Source organism: Martes martes (genome assembly GCF_963455335.1).
Source record: "Martes martes genome assembly, chromosome: 8".
Classification (NCBI taxonomy): domain Eukaryota; kingdom Metazoa; phylum Chordata; class Mammalia; order Carnivora; family Mustelidae; genus Martes; species Martes martes.
Genome location: NC_137895.1, coordinates 18,174,141 through 18,196,830, shown reverse-complemented (window position 1 = coordinate 18,196,830; position 22,690 = coordinate 18,174,141). Strand labels below are relative to the sequence as shown.

The 22,690-nt window shown below is 42.5% G+C and overlaps 1 protein-coding gene across 1 annotated transcript in view; it reads left to right on the top strand.

The window, feature by feature from the left end:
• Positions 1 to 22,690, top strand: part of STAB2 (stabilin 2) — a gene marked incomplete at its 5' end in the record, with an annotated part of 166,400 nt that overhangs the window by 25,036 nt on the left and 118,674 nt on the right. The window contains 3 exons of the mRNA XM_080811181.1: positions 2,013 to 2,098; positions 3,135 to 3,204; positions 18,221 to 18,316. Of these exons, the coding sequence (XP_080667307.1) occupies positions 2,013 to 2,098; positions 3,135 to 3,204; positions 18,221 to 18,316 (252 nt within the window). The remainder of the gene's footprint in view (positions 1 to 2,012; positions 2,099 to 3,134; positions 3,205 to 18,220; positions 18,317 to 22,690) is intronic.

Sequence of the window (22,690 nt, the reverse complement as noted above, 5' to 3'; positions counted from 1 at the left end):
GGGCCCTTCTTTAACGATCTAGCAGTTGCCCCCTAATGAGACCAAATCTAAGTCAACTGGGCCATTGAGGATTAGGTTGTTTGGGGTCACTGTTGGTAACTTCAGGTAACTGGATTGAAGAAAACTCTTCTCCCATTAGCCTCATTTTGTAAACCAGTATTTATCTGATTGTCCATTAATCCATAACTTTCTCCCCCACTAGACTGGTAAGACCATGGAAATAAGGGACCTGGCCTGTGTGTTCACCTTGTACACCCAAGACCTTACAGAGTCCTGATTCAAACAGATTCCTGATAATATATTTCCTGAGTATTGTTACCTGTTATAGCGCCAGTCTGAAAGAACAGAAACTAGAGAGGATGCGGAGTACCCACTCTAAATAATAACAGCCATTGAGTAAGCACCTAATATTTCCAGGCCTTACAGCAACCTGCCAGGAAGACACTTGAGCTGAATTTCAGTGTCATGCATTGATTTTTCCCAAAAGGGTACAGCAACAACCCAGGAGATGCTGATGGCAGAGTCCGGGCTCTTTTGTGACTCTTCTGTGACTCACATAGCCAGTGCTCCGATTGTTGGGAGAGGCCCAAACCAACATATTAGTTTTCAAAGTGATTTATAAATATTAGTTACATGTCAGTGTGTCTTCTCCTTTGCTCCTCTCATAAACATTTCTGTTATCTGCACTGGGCTACACCAGGGCTTGATCAGTATATACCATAGCGATAAGCACTGTTAAGTGTGGTAGACTCTGGAGCACCTGCCAGGGTTCAAAACCTGGCTGCAACACAGTCATGGGACGGAAGACCACAGACGCAAAATGTGTCATCTAGACTCTGTAGGTTGCCAACATTCTGCGTGCAGGGAAGAGGGAAGCCAGAGAGAACACCATCCATGGGTGTGGAACTCGACTCTCTCACCTCCCCATACCCACAAGTTATAAATATTCTTTTCCAGAACTAGCCTAGTAACTCAAGCAAGCCAACAGGGTCTCTTTGGCAGAACTGTTTCTTTCTGTAGTTAAAAGTCTCTTTTTCCAAGAACAATTTTTCATTTTCTATGGATGTTGGTTTCTTGGAAGAGATATATATGGCAGAGCAAGCTTGTGGCACAGGAGAGCTTTGTTGATGGGAGTAGGAGAGGAGGGAGCGCCAACAAGTGGACACTTGTGGTAGAGGAAGGGAGAGTCCCTCATTACCCCTGGTCAGCTGGATGGCTTTGGGCAAGTCACTCTACTATCTGTGCCTCAGTTTCCTTATCTAGAAAATGGGGCTAAAAATAGGACTTCCCTTCAGGGGGTTGCTTTGAGTAGTGTATATGTGCATCCTTTATTATTATCTAGAACTCTATCATCGGCTATTTTGTGAAATGCATTTGTCTTCCTAACTTTAATTTGGGATAATATATGATCCTACCTTGTTCACACAAACAAACTCCTACCAAGCCTTTAAAACCCCAGCTTGAATGACTCCTCCTCAGGATGTCTTCCCAGATGTCTCACCTCAATACCTTCCTTCTCGGGGCTCCCTCAGTCCCCTGTCTAGAGCACTGAGGGAGAAGCCCGGTTTTAGAGTCATGCTGAGACCTGAACCAAAGTCCCAGCTTTGTAACTTATAAACTAGGAAATCTTGGTCAAGTTATGTGACCTCTCTGACCTCTCTAAACCCACGTGACCTCTCTTCATCTGCTAACCAGTACCTATAGCAACATCTCAGGGTTTCAGTGGGAATAACTCAATTAGAAAAATTTGAAGCATAAAAATTAAAAAGTATAAAGTATAACAAATGCTCAAGAAATGGTAGACAGTTCAAAGCCTTCTAGGAGAGCCCCTGATTATATTGTGATTCACTCGCCTTCCCCGCATAACCCTGGGTGACATCATCAGGGTCTTTAATCATTTCTTATCCCTGGTAACTAGCACACTACCTGACGCATAGTAAATGCTCAGTACATCCTTGCAAAATGCTGTGTGCAGTCACGAATGAATGAATGTGAGCTCTCTGATTCTCTAGAGTGTCCGGGAGGTGCGAGGTCCCCCTGCAGCGGCAGGGGCATTTGTGCGGAAGGCATGGAAGGAAACGGAACTTGTTCCTGCCAGGTAAGCTCACAGACGTGTTCTCCTTCCCCCCCCCCCTTCCCTTTTGTCCCTCCTTAAACACATATACACTAGGTGGAGTCTCTAAGAAGTAGAGCTATTAGTAAAATGAGCATACGATTTGTGACAAAATGATCTCTTAGGGGCTGGAGACCTTTGAGAGAGTCAGTTCTCTCCTCAGGCTTAAGCACATCCTTCTGTAAAATGGGTTTGATTAAAAAAAAAATACCTACATCATTACATTTGTTGAAAAAGTGCAATGAGTTTGTATGTGTGAAAATATTTCATGAAACTCTACAGGGCTGTAGAAATTACTGGATCTGTCTGTCCCTGTTAGGAATCCCCACTATGAACAGACTACTCTGTGGTCACTGGGTCTGCCAAGGAAGAATGTCTATTGTTATCCCACAAAAGTGACTTTTTGTGAGCTTCAAACCTTTGATAATTTAAATACAAAGAAATCCCCGTGAAAGGGATAGAGCTCAATTGTCTTCAGAAATGCAAAACTGAAAGAGTGTTCATTTCACTCTTGAGTAAAATTATATGTGGCAGTTAGCACTTGCCCTCTGTTTGTATCTTTGGGTTGACAAACCAGCTTCCTTCTGAGGAGCTCCAGACTCTTGGTGAAAAATGATGCAGGGTGAATGTATGCATTATAACACAAAACAGTCAAGTATAAAGGCAGAAATAGGAAGAAGGAGCTTCAGGAAAGGACAGAAGGAAGATAGTTGAGAAAAAAATGCTGACCAGATCATCAGTTAGAAATCCCAGGGCTGGGGGCGCCTGGGTGGCTCAGCGGGTTAAAGCCTCTGCCTTCATCTCAGGGGGATCGAGCCCCACGTCGGGCTCTCTGCTCGGTGGGAAGCCTGCTTTCTCCTCTCTCTCTCTCTCTGCCTGCCTCTATGCCTACTTGTGATCTCTGTCTGTCAAGTAAATAAATAAACTCTTAAAAAAAAAAAAAGGAAAGGAAAAAGAAATCCCAGGGCTTCCTGGAACATCGATTGCTTGGGTCTCACGCCATCTACCTGGTTTTCCACAGGACGGGTTTGGGGGAACGGCCTGCGAAACCTGTGCTGAAGACAACTTGTTCGGGCCCAGCTGTTCAGCAGGTAAGTCTGATTTTTGTGTAATCAAATGCATTTTTAAGGACTGGGAGTAAAACTTAGCTTAGGCAGCTGAAGCCCCCAGAAAGGCTATTCCTTGAAGGAGAAACTCCAAAGAGTTATGTAGAATGAAGTCTACACAGGCAAAACACAGAATTGACAAGAAATGCGGTCTTTGAAAAGAGAGACAGTGTTTTCTGTGGTTTTCAGCACCGGCAGTCAGCTGCTCCCCAGTAATGCTTTCTGGCAAACTTGGCAGCATATGGTTCCCTCTCTCCAGGCTCCAGGATCCCATTGAGGTCTTTCTGGGTCCTGGTCTCAGCATAGACCTTCTTCCCAGGGACTTCTTTTTCCGTGATAGGTCCCACCAGATTCTGTTCCTTCCTCTCGGGAGTTCTCAAACACCTGAGGGGATCAAGGATTGTTGGCTCCATTTGCGGATTAAACAAGCAAACAAACAAATTGATACTGGTTTGTCTATTCTCTGGGCTCTCCCCAGAAGTAGACCCTGAGACAGGGATTTCAGTACAGGGAGCATATTTGGCATATCCCAGAAACACTCAGAAAATGACGTAGGGAATATAAGGGATGTGTTATCAAGCCAGAAAACAGCATAGATGATTAGAGCTTCATGCCTTGGGGAACTGGGTGTTACTGTAGAACTGTAGAGCATTTCTCTTGGAGTCACCCTATCATAGGGGAGCGGGAACCACAGTGTGGTAGGCAAAATAAGGACCTCTCCCAGATGTCCACATCCGAATCCCTTGGACCTAAGCGTATGTTACCTTACATGGCAAGAAGAATTCAGGTTGCAGATGGGATTCAGGTTAGTAATCATCTGACCTTAAAATAAAGAGATTATGCTGGATGATCCAGATGGGCCTATTGTACCCCTTAAATATGGAGGAGGAATGCAAAAGATACTGTGTCAGAGTGATGAGATGTGAGGAAGACTCTGCCAGCCTTTGCTGTCTTTGAAAATGAAAGGGGACCACAAGCCAAGCAATGTGGGTAGCCTTTGGAAGCCAGAGAAGACAACAGGCTGATTCCAGCCCCCAGTGAGCACTTGGGCAGAGCAGCCATCCTGGGAAGGGCTCACAGGACATTGGAAGTTGGCTAGAAGTCAAAGAATTGGTAAGGCCTAGAGAATGTGGGCATGGTAGGGACAGTGCCTGCCAGATTCAGTCTCCCAGAAAGGATACGTCAGGTGACCTTTCTCCAAGGCTTCCTTAGTTGTGGCTTTTATATTTTTTGAATCAAATATTTGAATCAAAGAAGGATCTACCAAAATTGACTTTTCCATAAAACCTATGCCCATATATAGACATCTCACCCCCATGAAACCTATGCCTATACATAGACATCTCACCCCCATAAATTTGCAGACTGTGAAATAACTTTGACCTGCCACATCAGAGACACTGTGTCCTAATCCATGGTTCCTTGAAAGCAGGCACTGATTCGTCTTTCTCCCTAGTACCTCCCATGGTGCTATTGCATGCGAGACATGCACTACACTTCTGTTGGCTGGGTGAATAAGTGGGTGAATGCATGAATGAATGAATGATCGAACTCACTCCAGCCATGTTGTCCTGACCCACAAGCTTGATTTTGAGAGGCAGCATTTACAGAGAATTAGAGCTTTGGCTTACACTCAGACTAGGCTTCAGCCCTAGGAACCTTCAGTTTACCAAGCATATGCTGTCTTGTCTTCATCTGTAAAAATAGAAACAGTATTGTCTCCTTTAGTGTTATTATGAGGATTTAGTGAGACCATCAGTGCATAATAAATAATAATAACTAGAATTCCCTAGTGGCCCCCAATCTTGTGTTTTTATTCATCCACCACTCCATAGAAGATGATTTCATAAGGGTGTTGGCAAAAACAAATTAAAAACAGAGGCTGATATTCAGGGTGTTTTTAACATTGTGTGTTATATTAGAGGACATGTCTCCCAATTTGGTCCTTTCCTACCATAATCCTAGGATCTGAATCACATATTTTGAATAAATATTGAAATGGAAAGGGAAAAAGGACAGCATCCAACACTGTTTACTTACCAAGAAAGCCAAGTATGGCTGGGGATGAAAATTTGGAAAGATGAATTCATGTTACCTCCAAGAAATTGGTGCTGGTTGCTGATAAGCAAAGATATATAAGAAGATTCTAAACATTTCTAAATAAACTATCTTCCCTTCACACTTGTTTGTGCCATGGAGGAAGGGCAAGTGAAAGGGAGAAAGGTGGATTAGAAACCTATTTTTTTCCTTTTTTTTTTGTAACCATAGCAGATACCCTCCCCAATGTCCATCACCCAGCCACCTGATCCCTCACACTCCCCTCCCCTCTAAAAACCCTCAGATTGTTTCCTGAGATTAAGAGTCTCTTATAGTTTGTCTCCCTCTCTTTTTTCATCTTGTTTCATTTTTCCCTCCCTTCCCCTATGATCCTCTGATTTGTTTCTCAAATTCCTCATATCAGTGTGGTCATATGATAATTGTCTTTCTCTCATTGACTTTTTACACTTAATGTAATTCACTCTAGTTCCATCCACATCGTTGCAAATGACAAGATTTCAGTTTTTGATGACTGCATAGTATTCCATTATGTGTGTGTGTGTGTGTGTGTGTGTGTGTGTGTGTGTATGTGTGTGTGTGTATCACATCTTCTTTATACATTTATCTGTTGGTAGACATCTAGGTTTTCTCCATAGTTTGGCTATTATGGACATTGCTGCCATAAACATTTGGGTGCACATGCCCCTTTAAATCACTATATTTGTATCTTTAGGATTAATACCCAGTAGTGCAATTGCTGGGTCATAGGGTAGCTCTTTTTTCAACTTTTTGAGGAACCTCCATATTGTTTTCCAGAGTGGCTGCACTAGCTTGCATTCCCAACAACAGTGTAGGAGAGTTCCCCTTTCTCAGCATCCTCGCCAACACCTGACTTGTTCATTTTAGCCATTCTGACTGATGTGAGGTGCGATCTCACTGTGGTTTTGATTTGTATTTCCCTGACACCAAGTGATGTTGAGCACTTTTTCATGTGTCTGTTGGCCACTTGGATGTATTCTTTGCAGAAATTTCTGTCCATATCTTCTACCATTTATTGATTGGATTATTTGTTCTTCGGGTATTGAGTTTGATAAGTTCTTTATAGATTTTAGATACTAGCCCTTTATCTGATAGGTCATTTGCAAATATCTTCTCCCATTCTGTCGGTTGTCTTTTGGTTTTGCTGACTCTTTCCTTTGCCGTACAAAAGCTTTTGATCTTGATGACGTCCCAATAGTTCATTTTTGCCCTTGATTCCCTTGCCTTTGGCAATGTTTGTAGGAAGAAGTTGCTGCAGCTGAGGTCAAAGTGGTTGCTGCCTGTGTTCTCCTCAAGGATTTTGATGCATTCCTGTCTCACATTAAGGTCTTTCATCCATTTGGAGTCAATTTTTGTGTGTGGTATAAGGAAATGGTCCAGTTTCATTCTTCTGCATATAGCTGTCCAGTTTTCCCAACACCATTTGTTGAAGAGACTGTTTTTGTTTTTTTTTTCCATTGGACATTCTTTCCTGCTTTGTCGAAGATTAGTTGACCATAGAATTGAGGGTCCATTTCTGGGCTCTTGATTCTGCTCCATTGATCTATGTGTCTGTTTTTGTGCCAGTACCATACTGTCTTGTTGGTTACAGCTTTGTAATAGAGCTTGAAGTCTGGAATTGTGATGTTACCAACTTTGGTTTTCTTTTTCAACATTCTTCTGGATAATTGGGGTCTTTTCTGGTTCCATATAAATTTTAGGATTATTTGTTCCATTTCTCTGAAAAAAGTTGATGGTATTTTGATAGAGATTGTATTAAATGTGTAGATTGCTCTAGGTAGGATAGACATTTTCACAATAATTGTTCTTCCGATCCATGAGCATGGAACGTTTTTTCCATTTCTTTGTGTCTTCCTCAATTTCTTTCATGAATACACTATAGTTTTCTGAGTACAGATTCTTTGCCTCTTTGGTTAGGTTTATTCTTAGGTATCTTATGGTTTTGGGTGCAGTTGTAAATGGGACCAACTCAATTTCTCTTTCTTCTGTCTTGCTGTTGGTATATAGAAATAGAACTGATTTATGTGCATTGATTTTATATCCTGACACTTTCCTGAATTCCTGTATGAGTTCTAGCAGTTTGGGAGTGGTGTCTTCTGAGTTTTCCACATGAAGTATCATATCACCTGCAGGGTGAGAGTTTGACTTCTTCTTTGCTGATTCAGATGCCTTTTATTTCTTTTTGTTCTCTGATTGCTGAGGCTAGGACTTCTAGTACTATGTTGAATACCAGTGGTGATAGTGGACATCCCTGCCATGTTCCTGACCTTAGGGGAAAAGTTCTCTGTACTTCCCCATTAAGAATGATATTCACTATGGGTTTCTCATAGATGGCTTTTGCCATGTTGAAGGATGTATCCTCTATCCCTACACTGTGAAGAGTTTTGATCAAGAAAGAATGCCATACTTTGTCAAATGCTTTTTCAGCATCTATTGAGAGTATCCTATGGTTCTTGTTCTTTCTTTTAGTAAGGTATTGTATCACATTGATTTGTGGATGTTGAAACAACCTTGCAGCCCAGGAATAAATCCCACTAGGGCATGGTGAATAATCCTTTTCATGTACTGTTGGATCCTATTGGCTAGTGTTTTGGTGAGAATTTTTACATCCATGTTCATGAGGGATATTGGTCTATAATTCTCTTTTTTGATGGGGTCTTTGTCTGGTTTGGGGATCAAGGTAATGTGGACCTCATAAAATGAGTTTGGAAGTTTTCCTTCCATTTCTATTTTTGGAACAGTTTCAGGAGAATAGGTATTAATTCTTCTTTAAATGTTTGGTAGAATTCCCCTGGGAAGCCATCTGGCCCTGGGCTCTTGTTTCTTGGGAGATTTTTGATGACTGCTTCAATCTCCTTACAGGTGATGGGTCTGTTCAGGCTTTCTATTTCTTCCTGGCTCAGTTTTGCTAGTTTATATGTCTCTAGGAATGCATCCATTTCTTCCAGATTATCAACTTTGCTGGAATATCAAATTTGCTCATAATATGCTCTTATAATCATTAGTATTTCTTTGGTGTTGGTTGTGATCGCTCCTCTTTCTTTCATGATTTTACTAATTTGGGTCCTTTCTCCTTTCTTTTGGATAAGTCTGACCAGGGGTTTATCAATCTTATAAATTCTTTCAAAGAACCAGATCCTGGTTTCGTTGATCTCTTCTACTGTTCTTTTGGTTTCTGTTTCATTGATTTCTGCTCTAATCTTTATTATTTCTCTTCTCATGCTGGGTTTAGGCTTTCTTTGCTGTTTTTTTCTCCAGCTCCCTTAGATGTAGGGTTAGGTTGTGTATTTGAGGACTTTCTTGTTTCTTGAGAAAGGCTTGTATTGCTATATACTTTCTTCTCAAGACCACCTTTGTTGTATCCCAAAGACTTTGTATAGTTGTGTTTTCATTTTCATTTGTTTCCATGAATTCTTTAATTCTTCTTTTATTTTCTGGTTGACCCATTCATTCTTTAGTAGGATGCTCTTTAGCCTCTACGTATTTGAGTTCCTTCCAACTTTGTGATTGAGTTCTATTTTCAAAGCATTGTGGTCTGAAAATATGCAGGAAATGATCCCAATCTTTTGGTACTAGCTGAGAGCTGATTTGTGACTCAGGATGTGATCCATTCTGGATAATGTTCCATGGGCACTAGAGAAGAATGTGTAATCCCTTGCTTTGGGATGGAAAGTTCTGAATATATCTGTGAGGTCTGTCTGGTCCAGTGTGTCATTTAAAGCCCTTATTTCCTTGTTGATCTTTTGCTTTGATGATCTGTCCATTTCAATAAAGGGAGGTGTTAAATTTCCCTACTATTCTTGTATTATTGTTGATGTGTTTCTTTGATTTTGTTATTAAATGGTCCGTATAGTTGGCTGCTCCCATGTTAGGGGCATAGATATTTAAAATTGTTAGATCTTCTTGTTGGACAAACATTTTAAGTATGATATAGTGTCCTTCCTTATCTCTTATTATAGCCTTTGGCTTACAATCTAATTTATCTGAGATAAGGCTTGCCACCCCAGCTTCCTTTTGATGTCCATTAGCATCGTAAGTTGTTTTCTACCTGCTTGCTTTAAATATGGAGGTGTATTTGGATGAAAAATGAGTTTCTTGCAGGCAGCATATCGATGGGTCTTGTTTTTTTTATCCATCGTAATACCCCGTGTCTTTTGATTGGGTCATTTAGCCCATTTACATTGAGTGTAACTATTGAAAGGCATGTATTTGGTGTCATTATATTGCCTGTAAGGTGACTATTAATGTATATTATCTCTGTTCCTTTCTGGTCTGCTACTTTTGACTCTCCTTTGCATAGAGGACAACTTTCAATATTTCCTGTAGGGCTGTTTTGGTGTTTGCAAATTCTTTCAGTGTTTGTTTGTCCTGGGAGCTTTTTTTTTTTTTTTCTTTTGAGCATAACAGAATTCATTATTTTTGTACCACACCCAGTGCTCCATGCAATACGTGCCCTCCTTAATACCCACCACCTGGATCCCCCAACCTCCCACCCCTTGCCCCTTCAAAACCCTCAGATTGTTTTTCAGAGTCCTGGAAGCTTTTTATCTCTCCTTCTATTTTCAATGACAGCCTAGCTGGATATAATATTCTTGGCTGCATATTTTTCTTGTTAGTGCTGAGTATACCATGCCAGTCCTTTCTGGCCTGCCAGGTTTCTGTGGCTAGGTCTGCTGCCAATCTAATATTTCTGCTGTTGTATGTCTCTTGTCCTGAACTGCTTTCAGGATTTTCTCTCTGTCTCTGAAACTGGTAAGTTTTACTATTAGATGATTGGGTATTGACCTATTTCTATTGATTTTGATGGGGGTTCTCCATGCCTCCTGGATTTTGATGTTTAATTCCTTCCCCAAATTAGGGAAATTCTGTACTACAATTTCCTTCATTATACCTCCTGCCCCTCTCTCTCTTTCTTCTTCTTCTGGAATCCCAGTTATTCTAATATTGTTTCGTCTTATGGTATCACTTGTCTCTCAAATTCTCCCCTTGTGATCTAGTAGTTGTTTATCATTCTTTTTCTCAGCTTCTTTATTATCCATCATTTTGTCTTCTGTATCACTAATTTTCTCTTCTGCCTCATTTACACTAGCAGTAAGAGCCTCCACTTTTTTTTGTTTTATTTTATTTTTTCAGTGTTCTAAGATTTATTGTTTATGTACCACCCCCAGTGCTCCATGCAATACGTGCCTTCCTTAATGCTCACCCATTACTCCTCTCCTTTTCAAAACCCTCAGTTTGTTTCTCAGAGACCACAGTCTCTCATGGTTCATCTTCCCCTCCAATTTCCCCTAATTTACTTTTCCTTTCCATTTTTTACTGTACCTCATTAATAGCTTTTTTAACTTCAACTTGGTTAGATTATAGTTCTTTTATTTCTTCAGAAATGGATTTTATTCCTCCAGAAAGGGATTCTCTAGTAACTTCTGTGATTTTTTTCAAGCCCAGCTAGGATCTTTACAATCATCCTTCTGAACTCTAGTTCTAACATCTTACTAATGTCAGTAATGACTAGGTCCCCAGCAGTCAGTATGGCTTCTTGTTCATTTTTTTTTTTTTTGAGGTGAGTTTTTCAACCTTGTCATTTTATCCAGAGAAGAATAGGTGAATGAGAGTACAAAATGCTAAAAGGGTAACAACGACCCCAGGAAAATATACACTAACCAAATCAGAAGAGACCCAAAACTGGGGAGAGAAGAAAGGAAATATATATATATATATATATATATATATATATATAGGCTGGTGAATAGAACAGAGCCACACACTTGATTTGGGGTGTATTTTGGTCTGTTAGAAGAAACTGCCTCCCAAAATTTTAAAGAAAGAAAGAAATATATGTATGTATGTATACACACACACGCACACACACACACATACACACACACACACACACACACACATGATGAAGGGATGAAATATGACTGTAAAGATGAAAACTAAAAAATATTTTAAAAAAGGAATTGATAAGATAAGAAGTTGGTTGAAAAAAGAAAAAAAAAAGGAGAGAATGTGATCAGGCTAGAGAGTAGAACAAACTCATACACTAGATTAGAGTGTATTTTCATCTGTTAGAAGAAACTCTATCCCAAAATTTTAAAGAAAGAAAAATATATATACAAAAAATAAGGTTAAATACAATGAAGGGTTAGAATATGACTATAAAAATGAAAATTGTAAAATATTTTTAAATGAAAATTGTAAAATATTTGTAAATATTTTTAAATATTTTAAAGGTATTGATAAGATAAAAATAGGTGAAAACAAGAAAGAGGAAACACTCAAAAAAATAGAAAAAGAAAAAATAATGAACATTTTAAAAATTTAACTTTGAAAGACCAAAGAATCATGGGAAAATCCCATGAATTCTATTTGCATTCCTCTAGCACTGGTGTTTTGCAGTTCTCATTGATCAGTAAACTTGGTCTTGGCTGGATATTCTTGCTGATCCTCTAGGGGAGAGGCCTCTTGCAGTGATGCTCAAATATCTTTACTTGAGGCAGAATTGCACCACCCTTGCCAGAGGCCATGCTAAGTAATCTGCTTGGATTTGCTCTTGGTCGCTTTTGTTCCCTGAACACCTTCCATACAGCTTTGGAGGACGAGAATGAAAATGGGGCCTCCCAAACTCTAGCCCCACAAGAGCCGAGATCTCAGAGCCCTACTCCTCAGTGCACCCTCAGAGAAAAGCAGTCAATCATTCCTGTCTCCCTGGCTACTGGCTGCACTCCAAGCTCATCCGGCCTGTGCTGAGTGTTTCTATCTCTGGCTCATGCCCCATTTGGAGTCTCCAAACCCAGCAGATTCCTGCAGTGCACTTCTGCACCCTTCCTCCTAGAGGAGGAAGGTTCATCTCCCCGGATCTGCCACTTGTGGGGTCCCTGTTCAAAGACCAGTGGCCTGACTGCCTCAGATCATGGTTTAAGGTAACCCCAAACTGAAAGCCTGCTTCTCAGCTCTGTCTCTGCAGTCAGCCTCCCCACTCTGATACCTGGGAGCTCAGTCACTCAGGCACCCCCCAGTGTTTCTGTGACCCTGCGGGTCCTGAGACCACATATCCCAACGAGGGCTCCACCCCCTGCTTAGCCTCTGAAGTGATGTCCCTCAGTGGAGAAGACTTCTGAAAGTTCAGATTTTGTGCTCTGCTGCTCTACCGCTTGCCGGGAGCTGGCCTCTCCCCCCGCAGTGTGTCTTCCTGTATATTGCCTCAGATTCACTGCACATCCTACCTTCCAGAAGTAGTTGCTTTTCTGTTCATTGAATTGCTGCTATTCTTCTTTTCAATCTCCTGTTGAGTTTGTAGGTGTTCAGAGTGGTTTGATAACTATCTACCTGAATTCCTGGGACCAGACAAAATTTAGGTCTCCTATTCCTTTGCCATCTTGCTCCTCCTAGAAATGTAAATTTTTCAGTAAGAAACCTAAATTGAGACTCAGGAGAGAAAACTCCAAGCTCCAGTTTCCAATCAATAGAACTTTGGGAGATGAGGGAATATCCTAACTCTGTACCATCCAAGGAGATGCCTGGTGCTCAGTGGCTAGACACCTGTGGCCACTGAGTACCTGAAATACAGATAGTGCAACTGAATGACTGAACTTTAAATCTCAGTTCATGGCACTTAATTTAAATTTAAATAGCTGCATACAGCTGGTCTGCACCATATTGGAGAACACAGTTCTAGAATATAATGGTCAGGAGAGTAGGATTTGAAGTCAGACTGGCCTGAGTATATAACCAACTTCACTTGCTTGCAACCTGGGGCAATCTATTCAGTCTCTCTAAAACCCTCACCATCTGTAAAATAGGAAAAATACCTGCCTGTGGGACTGACAATGTAGCAAAGCTCTGGGAAGCAGGTCACAAGCACTCACTCAATGGAAGCATATAGTCAGTGAGGACAAAAACAGTCTAGTGGTAACCAAACCATGCATGGGTGGATGGATGGTCGGGTGAGTGGATGGATGGATGAATGGGTGGTGGATGGATGGATAGATGGGTGGATGGTGGGTGGATGGTGGATAGATGGATGGATAGATGACAGTGGATGGATGGATGGTGGATGGATGGTGGATGGATGATGGATTGGATGATGAACGGTGGATAGATGGATGGATAGTGGGTGGATGGGTGGTGGATGGGTAGTGGATGGTGGATGGATGGAAGGATGATGGGTAGATGGTGGATGGATGGATAGATGGATGGATGGACAATGGATGGATGGATGATGGTGGGTGGATGAATGGTAGATGGATGGATGGTTCAGTGATGGCTGACCTTTTCCATTAGCAAAGATGGGGGAAACTTGCAATCTTTTTCAGCTGGGCCTCCACTGGGTGTCAGTGTGGTTTCATCCAGTAAGGCACTGGTCCCACAGAGGTGGCAATTCTGCCAGTAAGTAGGACAGCTCTATTAGCTTCAGTTTATTTTTAACACTGGCTTTAACTTGCTGCCAGAGCATTCTCCTACCCTGCTGTTGATTAGTTTAGAAATGATTTAGAGTTGCATTGGCCAAGGGTTTTTATCTCTGCTGCCAATGCCCTCGCCTCCTCAGTGCCTCATTTCTGGTTAGGGCAGAATGCAAAGCCCACTGTCTCTGACATGACTCTCAAATCAGCCCCACAACTGTGTCTCATTAATAACAGTAGCTTGCATTTGCTGAGCACCCGCTGTGCATCAGGCAGTGTGCAAAGTTTGACAGGCATGATCTCTTTGGATCCTCACATCTCTGCAAGCTGGGTTCCTCATGTTATAGATAAAGAAGCAGAGAGGTTTCTCAAGGTCAAGCAGCTATTTTGGGTATATAAGCAGAATTAGACTCCAAATATCTTATTCCAAAGCCTGGGCACCTGAACACTGCACTCTTCTTGCCCCTGATGAACATCCACCATGCATTAGACCCCCAAACAAACAATAAGATGCTAAAGAGGAGACAGATTAGTTCCCCAAAGAGCTGAAATGCAGGTGATAATTATGATCCAGGGTGCAGAGCACACACAGGATGCTATGGGAACAGGAGAGGAGCAGCTCCCTCTACCAAGAGGCATAGCACTGGGGGCTTCAGGCACTGTCCCCCTGACCCAAATGGCCATAGTTTGGCCACTTTAAAGTCACACACCCCAAATATTTTTGTGTCTCTAGAGATTTGTTGACATCAGTTCAACAAAGTCCAAGTGCCCTTTAAAAGACATCTCAGAATCCTTCCACAACTCATTTCTCCTTCCCAAGGACACTTTCTTGGCAATGGCTGGTGACCCTGAAATAGGTATCAGGTGTTCCCAAAGGCTTTCCATGCCAGGCCAGTTAATTCAGTACAGTCACTGTACCAGAAGACAGACACAGGGAGAGGCTCATGCCATGCAGCCTGGAGGGAAGTTCAGTGGCAAGGACAACTCTTAGTTAACATTGAAGTTAGGAACCAGGGCTGGGTTACATTCACTTCCCTCTTCTGCCTCCTCATATTCTTCCATCAGCTGCATGACCCTTAAGACCTTGAACCTCTGAGTCCAGCTCCCCACTACAGTGTGAGTCCTTGTATTTAGGCATTGTGAACTACTCATATTCATATACCCAGTGCCTCCTACAGTGACTGCCACTAGGTAGGAACTGAGTAGATATTTTTATAATTGAGTTGAATTGACCCTTCTCTACTGAAAGTTAGTACACCCCCTCCACACACCAGTTACCTCCATGACCAATCTGGCCTCTCTCTGGAGCTCCTGTTCCAATGGCTACAGCCATAGGTGAACATCAAAGTGCTTTGTTAAAATAGAAAGAATGGCAAGTCCGTTTCTGAAGTGAGGATGACAATTACAAATCCAATTTAAGTTTTGATGTTATTTTTATGAATACTTGAGTTGGATGTCTCCCACATTTCATAGGTAACACAGGGTTCATGAGGTCTACCTCACAGAGTACAGTGAGCATCCCAGGAGACAATGTGTGTAAAACATGTGGCAAAATGCCTGATGGATAGTAAGTGCTCAATAAATGGAAATGCAGAACCAATGTTAGGGTGAGGTGAAGGAGAGACCTGCTTCAGGCGACAAATTTAAGGAGGCATCAAAAACTCAGTAATCAAGATAAGTCATTTCATTTCTCAGTCAAGACCCCTATAACAAAGGGCCACAAAAGGGTGGCTTCAAAAATAAGAATTTATCGTCTCCATTCTGGATGCTAGAAATCCAAAATCAACATGTCAGTAGGGCCGTACTGTTTCTGAGTGCTCTGGGAGAGGGTTCTTCCATCCCTTGAACTTCTGGTCGGGCAGGCATCCTGGGGCTTGAGGGACACCACTGCCACCTGTGCATGGCTGTCTTGTCCTCGTGTCTGTGTCCTCTCCTCTTCTTAGAATGACCAGTCATATTGGGTGAAGGCCCCCATAGGACCTCAATGTAACCAATCACATCTGCAGTGCCTCTGTTTCCAAATAAGGTGACTCTGAGAGACAGAGGGTTAGCACTTCAATGGATCTTTCTGAGGGACCAAATTCAACCCATGACAATCATATTTTTAAATTCTTGAGCAAAACATCCAAATTTCAAAGAAAGGCAAGATCCAACTCTGCACTGGAGCCACCTCACCTCATTCTGTCCGCCCTCTGCCCTGCCTCCCCGTACCTCTCCCTGTATCCTGCCTCCCCATTCTCACCTTAATCCTGGCCCTGTAGGATGTTGTCTTGATTAATAATGTACTTGTGCTGTTGGGGGTGATAAAGAAACAGAAGAGATGTTGTAGGGAAATACAGGGAGGAGGGAGGCCTCCCAAGGGATTCCGGTCTAATAGGGGAGAAAACTCTATAGATGGAGAAAGAAAAAAAACAGCCCTGCCCGCTGTTGGCCAGCACCCAGGCTTGCTGCTCCCAGCTAGGCAGTGGTGCTGCCCTGCTGAGCAGACAATTTCACAGGGTGTCACCATCGATGACTCGCTTTATCTATGCTGGAATAAGACAAAAGCTAGGCCACTGCAGCACCATGTCTGGATAGAGAAATAAACAATGACAGTAGGCAACTGGAAAAATAACCCAGCAGCTACATCTTCTGGCCACCATGGGCAGCTCTGCTGCTCACCTTTCGAGGCCACCCAAACTCCCACCTCTGTGCTGTCAGCTCAGAGGTCCCAGCACAGAAGCTGCTCCTCTGGGCTCCAGCAGCACTTTCTTTGTACCTCGCCCACTATCACAACCTACTGTAATGACGGATTTTGTCTATGCCTGAGAGTCTACTACCACCAGTGGTCAAACAGTCAGCAGCAAGGGTCAGCGGTCATGACAGAAGTAACAGAGCCACTCATGGATTTCCATTGGTGTGCAGAAGGGAGCACAGGGGAGGTAAAGTCACAGAAGTGTGTAGTGCAGGAGGCGTGTCTCTCCCAGGCCAGCCCCACCCAGCTCCCATCGCCATTGATGTATCATGTCCTGACATTCATCACACTGCATTGGGGTGGGCTGCCTTCTGCCATTAGACATAGAGGGCACGGACTTCGTCCTGTTTCTCTTTAGGACATTAACCCCAAGCACAGCACCCTGAGCATGAGAGATATCCAATATATGTTTGGAAGGAAGGAAGGTAAACTAATGAGTCATCCCTTGTGCTTAGAACATAAGATGTTTAAAATGAAGCAGTGGAAAATGAAAAGTAAAAAAGTTGGAATCACATTGGATGGAGCCTTGTTTGCCAAGGAGAGGGATTTAGATTTCATTTGGTCAGCAATTTGTGGTCACTGAGATATTTGGGGGAAGATCACCTGCCATTACTTGTCAAACGAAATTGATGGAACAGAGAAGTGAGAACTTGGACAGCAAGTCCAGATAAAATGCTACTGCAACAGTCCAGGCAAAACATGGCAAGCATCTGAAGGAGAACAGTTCTGATAGATACAAAGAGCAGGTGTTCAAAGTGGGACACATAACAAAGATTTCAAAAGATTTGATGTCTTACTAGATGTTTGGAATACTTCCTTAATCCTTGCTTTGCCAATATTTGGTTAGGTTTTTAAGCAACAAATCTTAATTATGTTTCACTTGAGTTAATATTAAATTGGCTGACATGCACTGAACATATGTGGCAGGCAGAAGAATGTCCCTGCAAAGAAGTCCATATCCTCAGCCCTGGAACTTATAAATATGTTAGGCTATATGACAAAGGAGAATTAAGGTAATTAAACTAAGATAATAAATCTGTGTTGACTTACATCACAATTAAGTCATAGTAATTTTTTACAGCAGAAGAAGGAAACCAATACAATATGTTGCACAAAGGGCTGTGCCAATGGTGCTGGTGACCCAGCCAGACTATAAATCTTGCTACAAGTGCAGACTGAGTGCTAAAGAATTGACCATTTATTTCAAATACCTTTCACTTGTCTTTCCTGAAATGACCTCTCAGTGGGCTAAAAAAATATCTATTTCAAGCTAAAAGATATGGCATAGTTATTCTCTGCCTTTTCAAATTTCTCTTTTGTACGTGAAGGTCCCCATCATTCAGGAAGTAGGATTTATCCCAACAGACGATAGATCCCCACCACCAACAGTGATTGTGTCAGTGGTAGCTTTTCTCTATAAAACATGACTGGTGTATAAAAGAACATTAAGTTAATTTCCTTCTTGAGACAACCAATGATAAAGCAACTAGTTTAAAAGTAGAGAAAAGCACTCCATTGCACTCCAACACACCACTACATTATCTCATCCAGCTATAGAAATCCCAGGAGTAGGTGTCACTATCCTCATGTTATACATAAATAAATTGGAGCTAATAGAAGGAAAATGAAGCCAAGATCCAAACCAGGGTCTCTAGGGCTTCACGCCCTTGGCTCTTCCCATGTCCTTATACAGATTCTCAATGAAAACTCTCTCAAAGCATTACTCCTCCAGAATCTCCAGAAATCAATATCAGGTAATGAAAAAAATTCCCCGTTTTTCTGTCTGCAGTGTGCAGCTGTGTGCACGGAGTGTGCAACAGTGGGATAGATGGTGATGGAAGCTGTGAGTGCTACTCTGCGTACACTGGCCCCAACTGCGACAAGCGTAAGTCCTGCCAGCTTCCTTAATGCCCTGCCAGACCAGATAGGCACAGATGGATGCCTTTCAACTTTGTGCTCACATACTGGGGCTCTGCATGGGTGAGGCACCATTGAATGTTTTCCTGGGAGAAAACCAAAAATTAAAAAGGGAGAAAAAGGAAAGGAGAGGATGGGAAGGAAGGAGAGGGGAGGGAAGCGGATGGAAGGGGAGGAGAGGGGAGGGTAGAGGTGGTATAGAAGAGGAAGTTATGGGAGATTCGGGAGCGATGTACCGACATAGCTATGACTTAAGAAGGTCAAGCTGGCAGTTGTGTGAAGGACTGAATAGAGAAAGCTGGAAAACTAGCTGAGGCCGTGGCAACAAGTCGGCCGTGCAGTAAGGAAGACAAGGCATATTCTCAAGTTCATGTCTCAAGTACAGAACACACACACAGGAAATGAAGGTTCACTAAGTCTAAGTGAGTCACCAGAGGTCACAAAACTACCAAATAGAAGAACTGGAACTCAAATCATTTGAAATTCTTTAAATGCTCTATCCCACTGGGTCCAAGCATGAGATAGGGACCACAGAGTGATTGAAACAAGGAAAGTTTCATGGAAAGAATTAGTAAGCTATGACAGGAGAGTGGCTATAGAAGCACAAAGTGAATTCTAGGGCTGCTGGAGTATAACAGAGGAAATTTGCAAAGAGGTGGTTATCCCCCAGGCTGAGTTCAAACCTTGTTAGAGAAGGTATGGTGGCAGGCCACTGGGTAGAGGAGAATTTTGCTGGTTTGCCCAAGCCAGCATGGGACCACACTCATCTGGCAGGCAGGCAAAAAGGCTCCAGGACACCGATGAGCCAAGGCTGGTAAGCAAACACACAGAGGCAGCTGGAGTGCTGGGGGTGTCAGACTCAGAGTGTGCAACGTCTGTGTGTGGAAAGGGCTGTGGGAAGGTGGCCACCAGGTCCTGGCTGAGGATACAAGGTCACCAGTAGACCATGCACTCTGAGTGATGGCTGGAGCAGTGTCCTCACACCCCCACACCACTGACACACTATATGGCAGTGGCAAGCACACACTGCAGAAACAGAACCCTGCACAAAGGAAACAAGGAGACAAGCACCCTTTTTCCTGCAGTGACCCCCAGAATCCCCCTACCAGCCAAGCTTCATATATCCAGTCCATTATCAAATAGCGGGTAATGAAGGGTGAATTTGGAGCCAGCCATTAAGAAACCGTGCATAAACAATGAATCTTGGAACACTGAAAAAATTAAATTAAATTAATTTTTTTTAAAAAACTGGACATTCTTCCTTTGACACTAGCCCCACTTAACTTATCCTCTGGATTTTACTCTTCTGATCTGTAAAATGAAGGGACTGGACAAGATTCAAATGCAACAAAATTCAAACTCATTTCATAGAAAGTCACTATGGGGCTATGTGCAGTGAGGAGGATGAATAAAACACAGCCTTTATCCTGTGGAGGAGACAGATGTGCAAATGAGTGATTCAAATCAACAGCCAAATGAGACTCAGGGGGATAGAATAACCCCTTCTGGAGACCTCAGTCAGCCTCCTTTCCTGGCCACTCCCATCATTGCCCAGTGGACTCATGAGCAAAGACCTTTTTAATAAGACAGTAAACCCAGCCCAGAAATCACCCTAGTGGAGAACACAGGCAGATTTGCCTCCTAATGACAAAATAATTCTGCTGAGTCAAGAGAGAAACAATAGAGCATGAAATACTTGCAACCCACATGGCAGGGAAGTTGTCATAATAATATGAACCCAATTTTAAAATTTGCCAAAGAGCTGCTACTTCTCAGGAGGAGAAATAAAAACTAGGCAACAAGCATAAAAAAGGTGCTTGACCCATACAGAAATCCCAATGAATCACAGATGAATTTAAAACCATAACAAAGTAATATTTTAAGAGGTTTGGAGGTTTGGTTTTGGTTTGGTTTGGGGTTTGCTTTTGCTCACTATGTTACACAGATTGCAAAGATAGATAATATCTACCTGTGGGTAGGAGAAAAGTTACAGTACAGTCAATGGGGAGATGAATTGCTACAACCTATAAGGGAAATTTATCTATTAAATTTTTTGAAGTATGCTTACATTTTGTTGCCATAGCCCCAATTCTAGGAATTTACCTGGAGAAAAAGAGAGGTAGGCACTAGTAGGTAAAAATAGATGTACAAAGAAATTCATGCAGTATTGTTTGTAAGAACAACACGAGCTAGAACAACTTGAATGTCCATCAGCTGGAAATGGTTGCATGAACTGTGGTACTTCCTACTCTAGTTAGAATAATGCTAGCTGCTGCAAGAAGCAAATACAAAAATCTAATGGCTTAACACCATTGTACCAAGGCATCCCAAGTTACCACATCAAACTCACAAGAGTGCTATGGGATATTTTAAACTTTCGAGGGAGACAGCGATGCATCTAGCTTGAGTTAGCTTGAGTTGCTAGCTTGAGTTAGTTCACAATTTCAACATTAGGTAGCACTAGATCCCTTCTAATGATACCATCTTTACAAAACTGTGTTTTCAGTGGTTGCTAAGATAAAAAGCAAGTATCATGCAAAAATCCTTCGGAATGGAATGAGGGTGGTAGTCTCCAGTCTGATTCCAAGGTTGGAGAAGTTGGGCCGTGTCCAAAAAGCTCACACATTCCACTTATTAGTAAATGCGGTTGTTTAAGAATGAAATAAAAATATTTCTCTTTATACTAACCACATTACTTTTTCAAATGGTTACTGAGGTCTCATGAGACACTTACTGAATTCCTTGGTTCTAACAACTTAATAAATGGACCTGGTAGATATTTCTTTTAGACTGGGATGCCATGAAAACATTAAGACACTAAACACCATGACCTGAGAATTTGGGGAACCTCCAGCTTTACATAACAGAGGTGTAATTCTTACTCATGTATAGTCCTGTGTGGGTGTTTGTGGCTGACACCAGCTTCCCACCACATGGTGATTAGGGATCCAGATCTTTCTATTTTGTGCCTCTGTCATTCCATAGCAGCTCAGACTGTTCTGTTTCGAGCCATGGAAGGAAGAAGAGAGATTGGAGAAGTCCCTGCTAATGAAATCCAGAATGACACATCCAACTTCCTCTCAATATGCTATCAGTGAAAAGTAGTCATGTGACCCTACCTAGATGCAAAGACGGTTTGGAATGTAATCCTTGAAAGGGCAGCTACTTTCTGTCAATGATTCTACTTTATGGAAAGAGATATTCTCTACAAATGTTTGGTTCAACTGGCCACTGTTAGGGACAATTCTCCTTGAGTATCTCATATTTGTACACCTCTTGAGGGCAGCACACTGACTGTTCTTTGTTCCAACATCTTTTCAGGGATGTTTGTATTGCAAACAGCCTTGGAAGATGTAGGGTCTCCCTTCGGGAACAAAGTGTAGGCACGTGTACTGCCTGTTCAAGGTATTGATAGATTACTTTTCAGTTCAAAATTCATCCTTTTTGTCTGCTCTGTGAAAATGGAGGGGAATTTGTAAATATATCTCATTTGCCAGCCAGCAAGAGGTAAAAGATTACGCATAGAGGGTGCTGGAGGGACACTGAGGAAGGAAGGGTTTTCTCTTCCTGTTTCTGCTATCGCTCACTCACGAGGGCCCCCCCAGAACTTGGGGTTTCTCCACTGTTCGGCCCTCCAGTTTCTCCAGTGCTAGGTCCCTGCAGGGCTCAGCTTCCTCCAGTGTTTGTCTACTATGTACCTTGACTAATGCTGGAGTCAGGTGGCAGTGGCAGGGCCAGGAGCACTGGACAGCACAGGCCTGTGCCCCACCACACAGAGATGCGTTTGCTCTTTGGTATGCCTTCTCTTCAGGGCCATGCGTGCCAAGGGCCCTGCAAGGCTGACCATCTGGAGAGCCAGCCACGTCCCCTCTCTCCCACACGGCTGACCCCTGAAGCCGCCCTGGCCCCAGCCACATGCGGAAGTATGCTCCCTTTCCGAGGGAGTAGCTTCTCAGCTCCTGGTTCTGGCAGCACTCAGTGGCAAGCAGCTTCCCCAGGCACCAAATGAACCCTGAGGCTTGGCACCTGCTTGTGGATGACCTTCCCTGGAGCCCTAAGGGGAAGATTTCCAGCAAGTCTCACCACCATGGCACCTCAGCGCTTTCTCCACCACTTAGTGACCAAGGCCTGCCCTTGTCCAGTGACATCTGGGTCTCAGTCCTGGAGAGAGGAAGGCTCTACCTTGAGTGCTTATTTCAACCCTAGGGGAGTGGTTACTTTGTGTATATCCACTATTGCTTCATTCTTTAGAACTCTTTTTAACTCTCTTGAATTTTCTGCTGATAATTCTTTACACTAAAACATTCCCTATTCAAATAATTATGTCATATTGTCTCTTGCC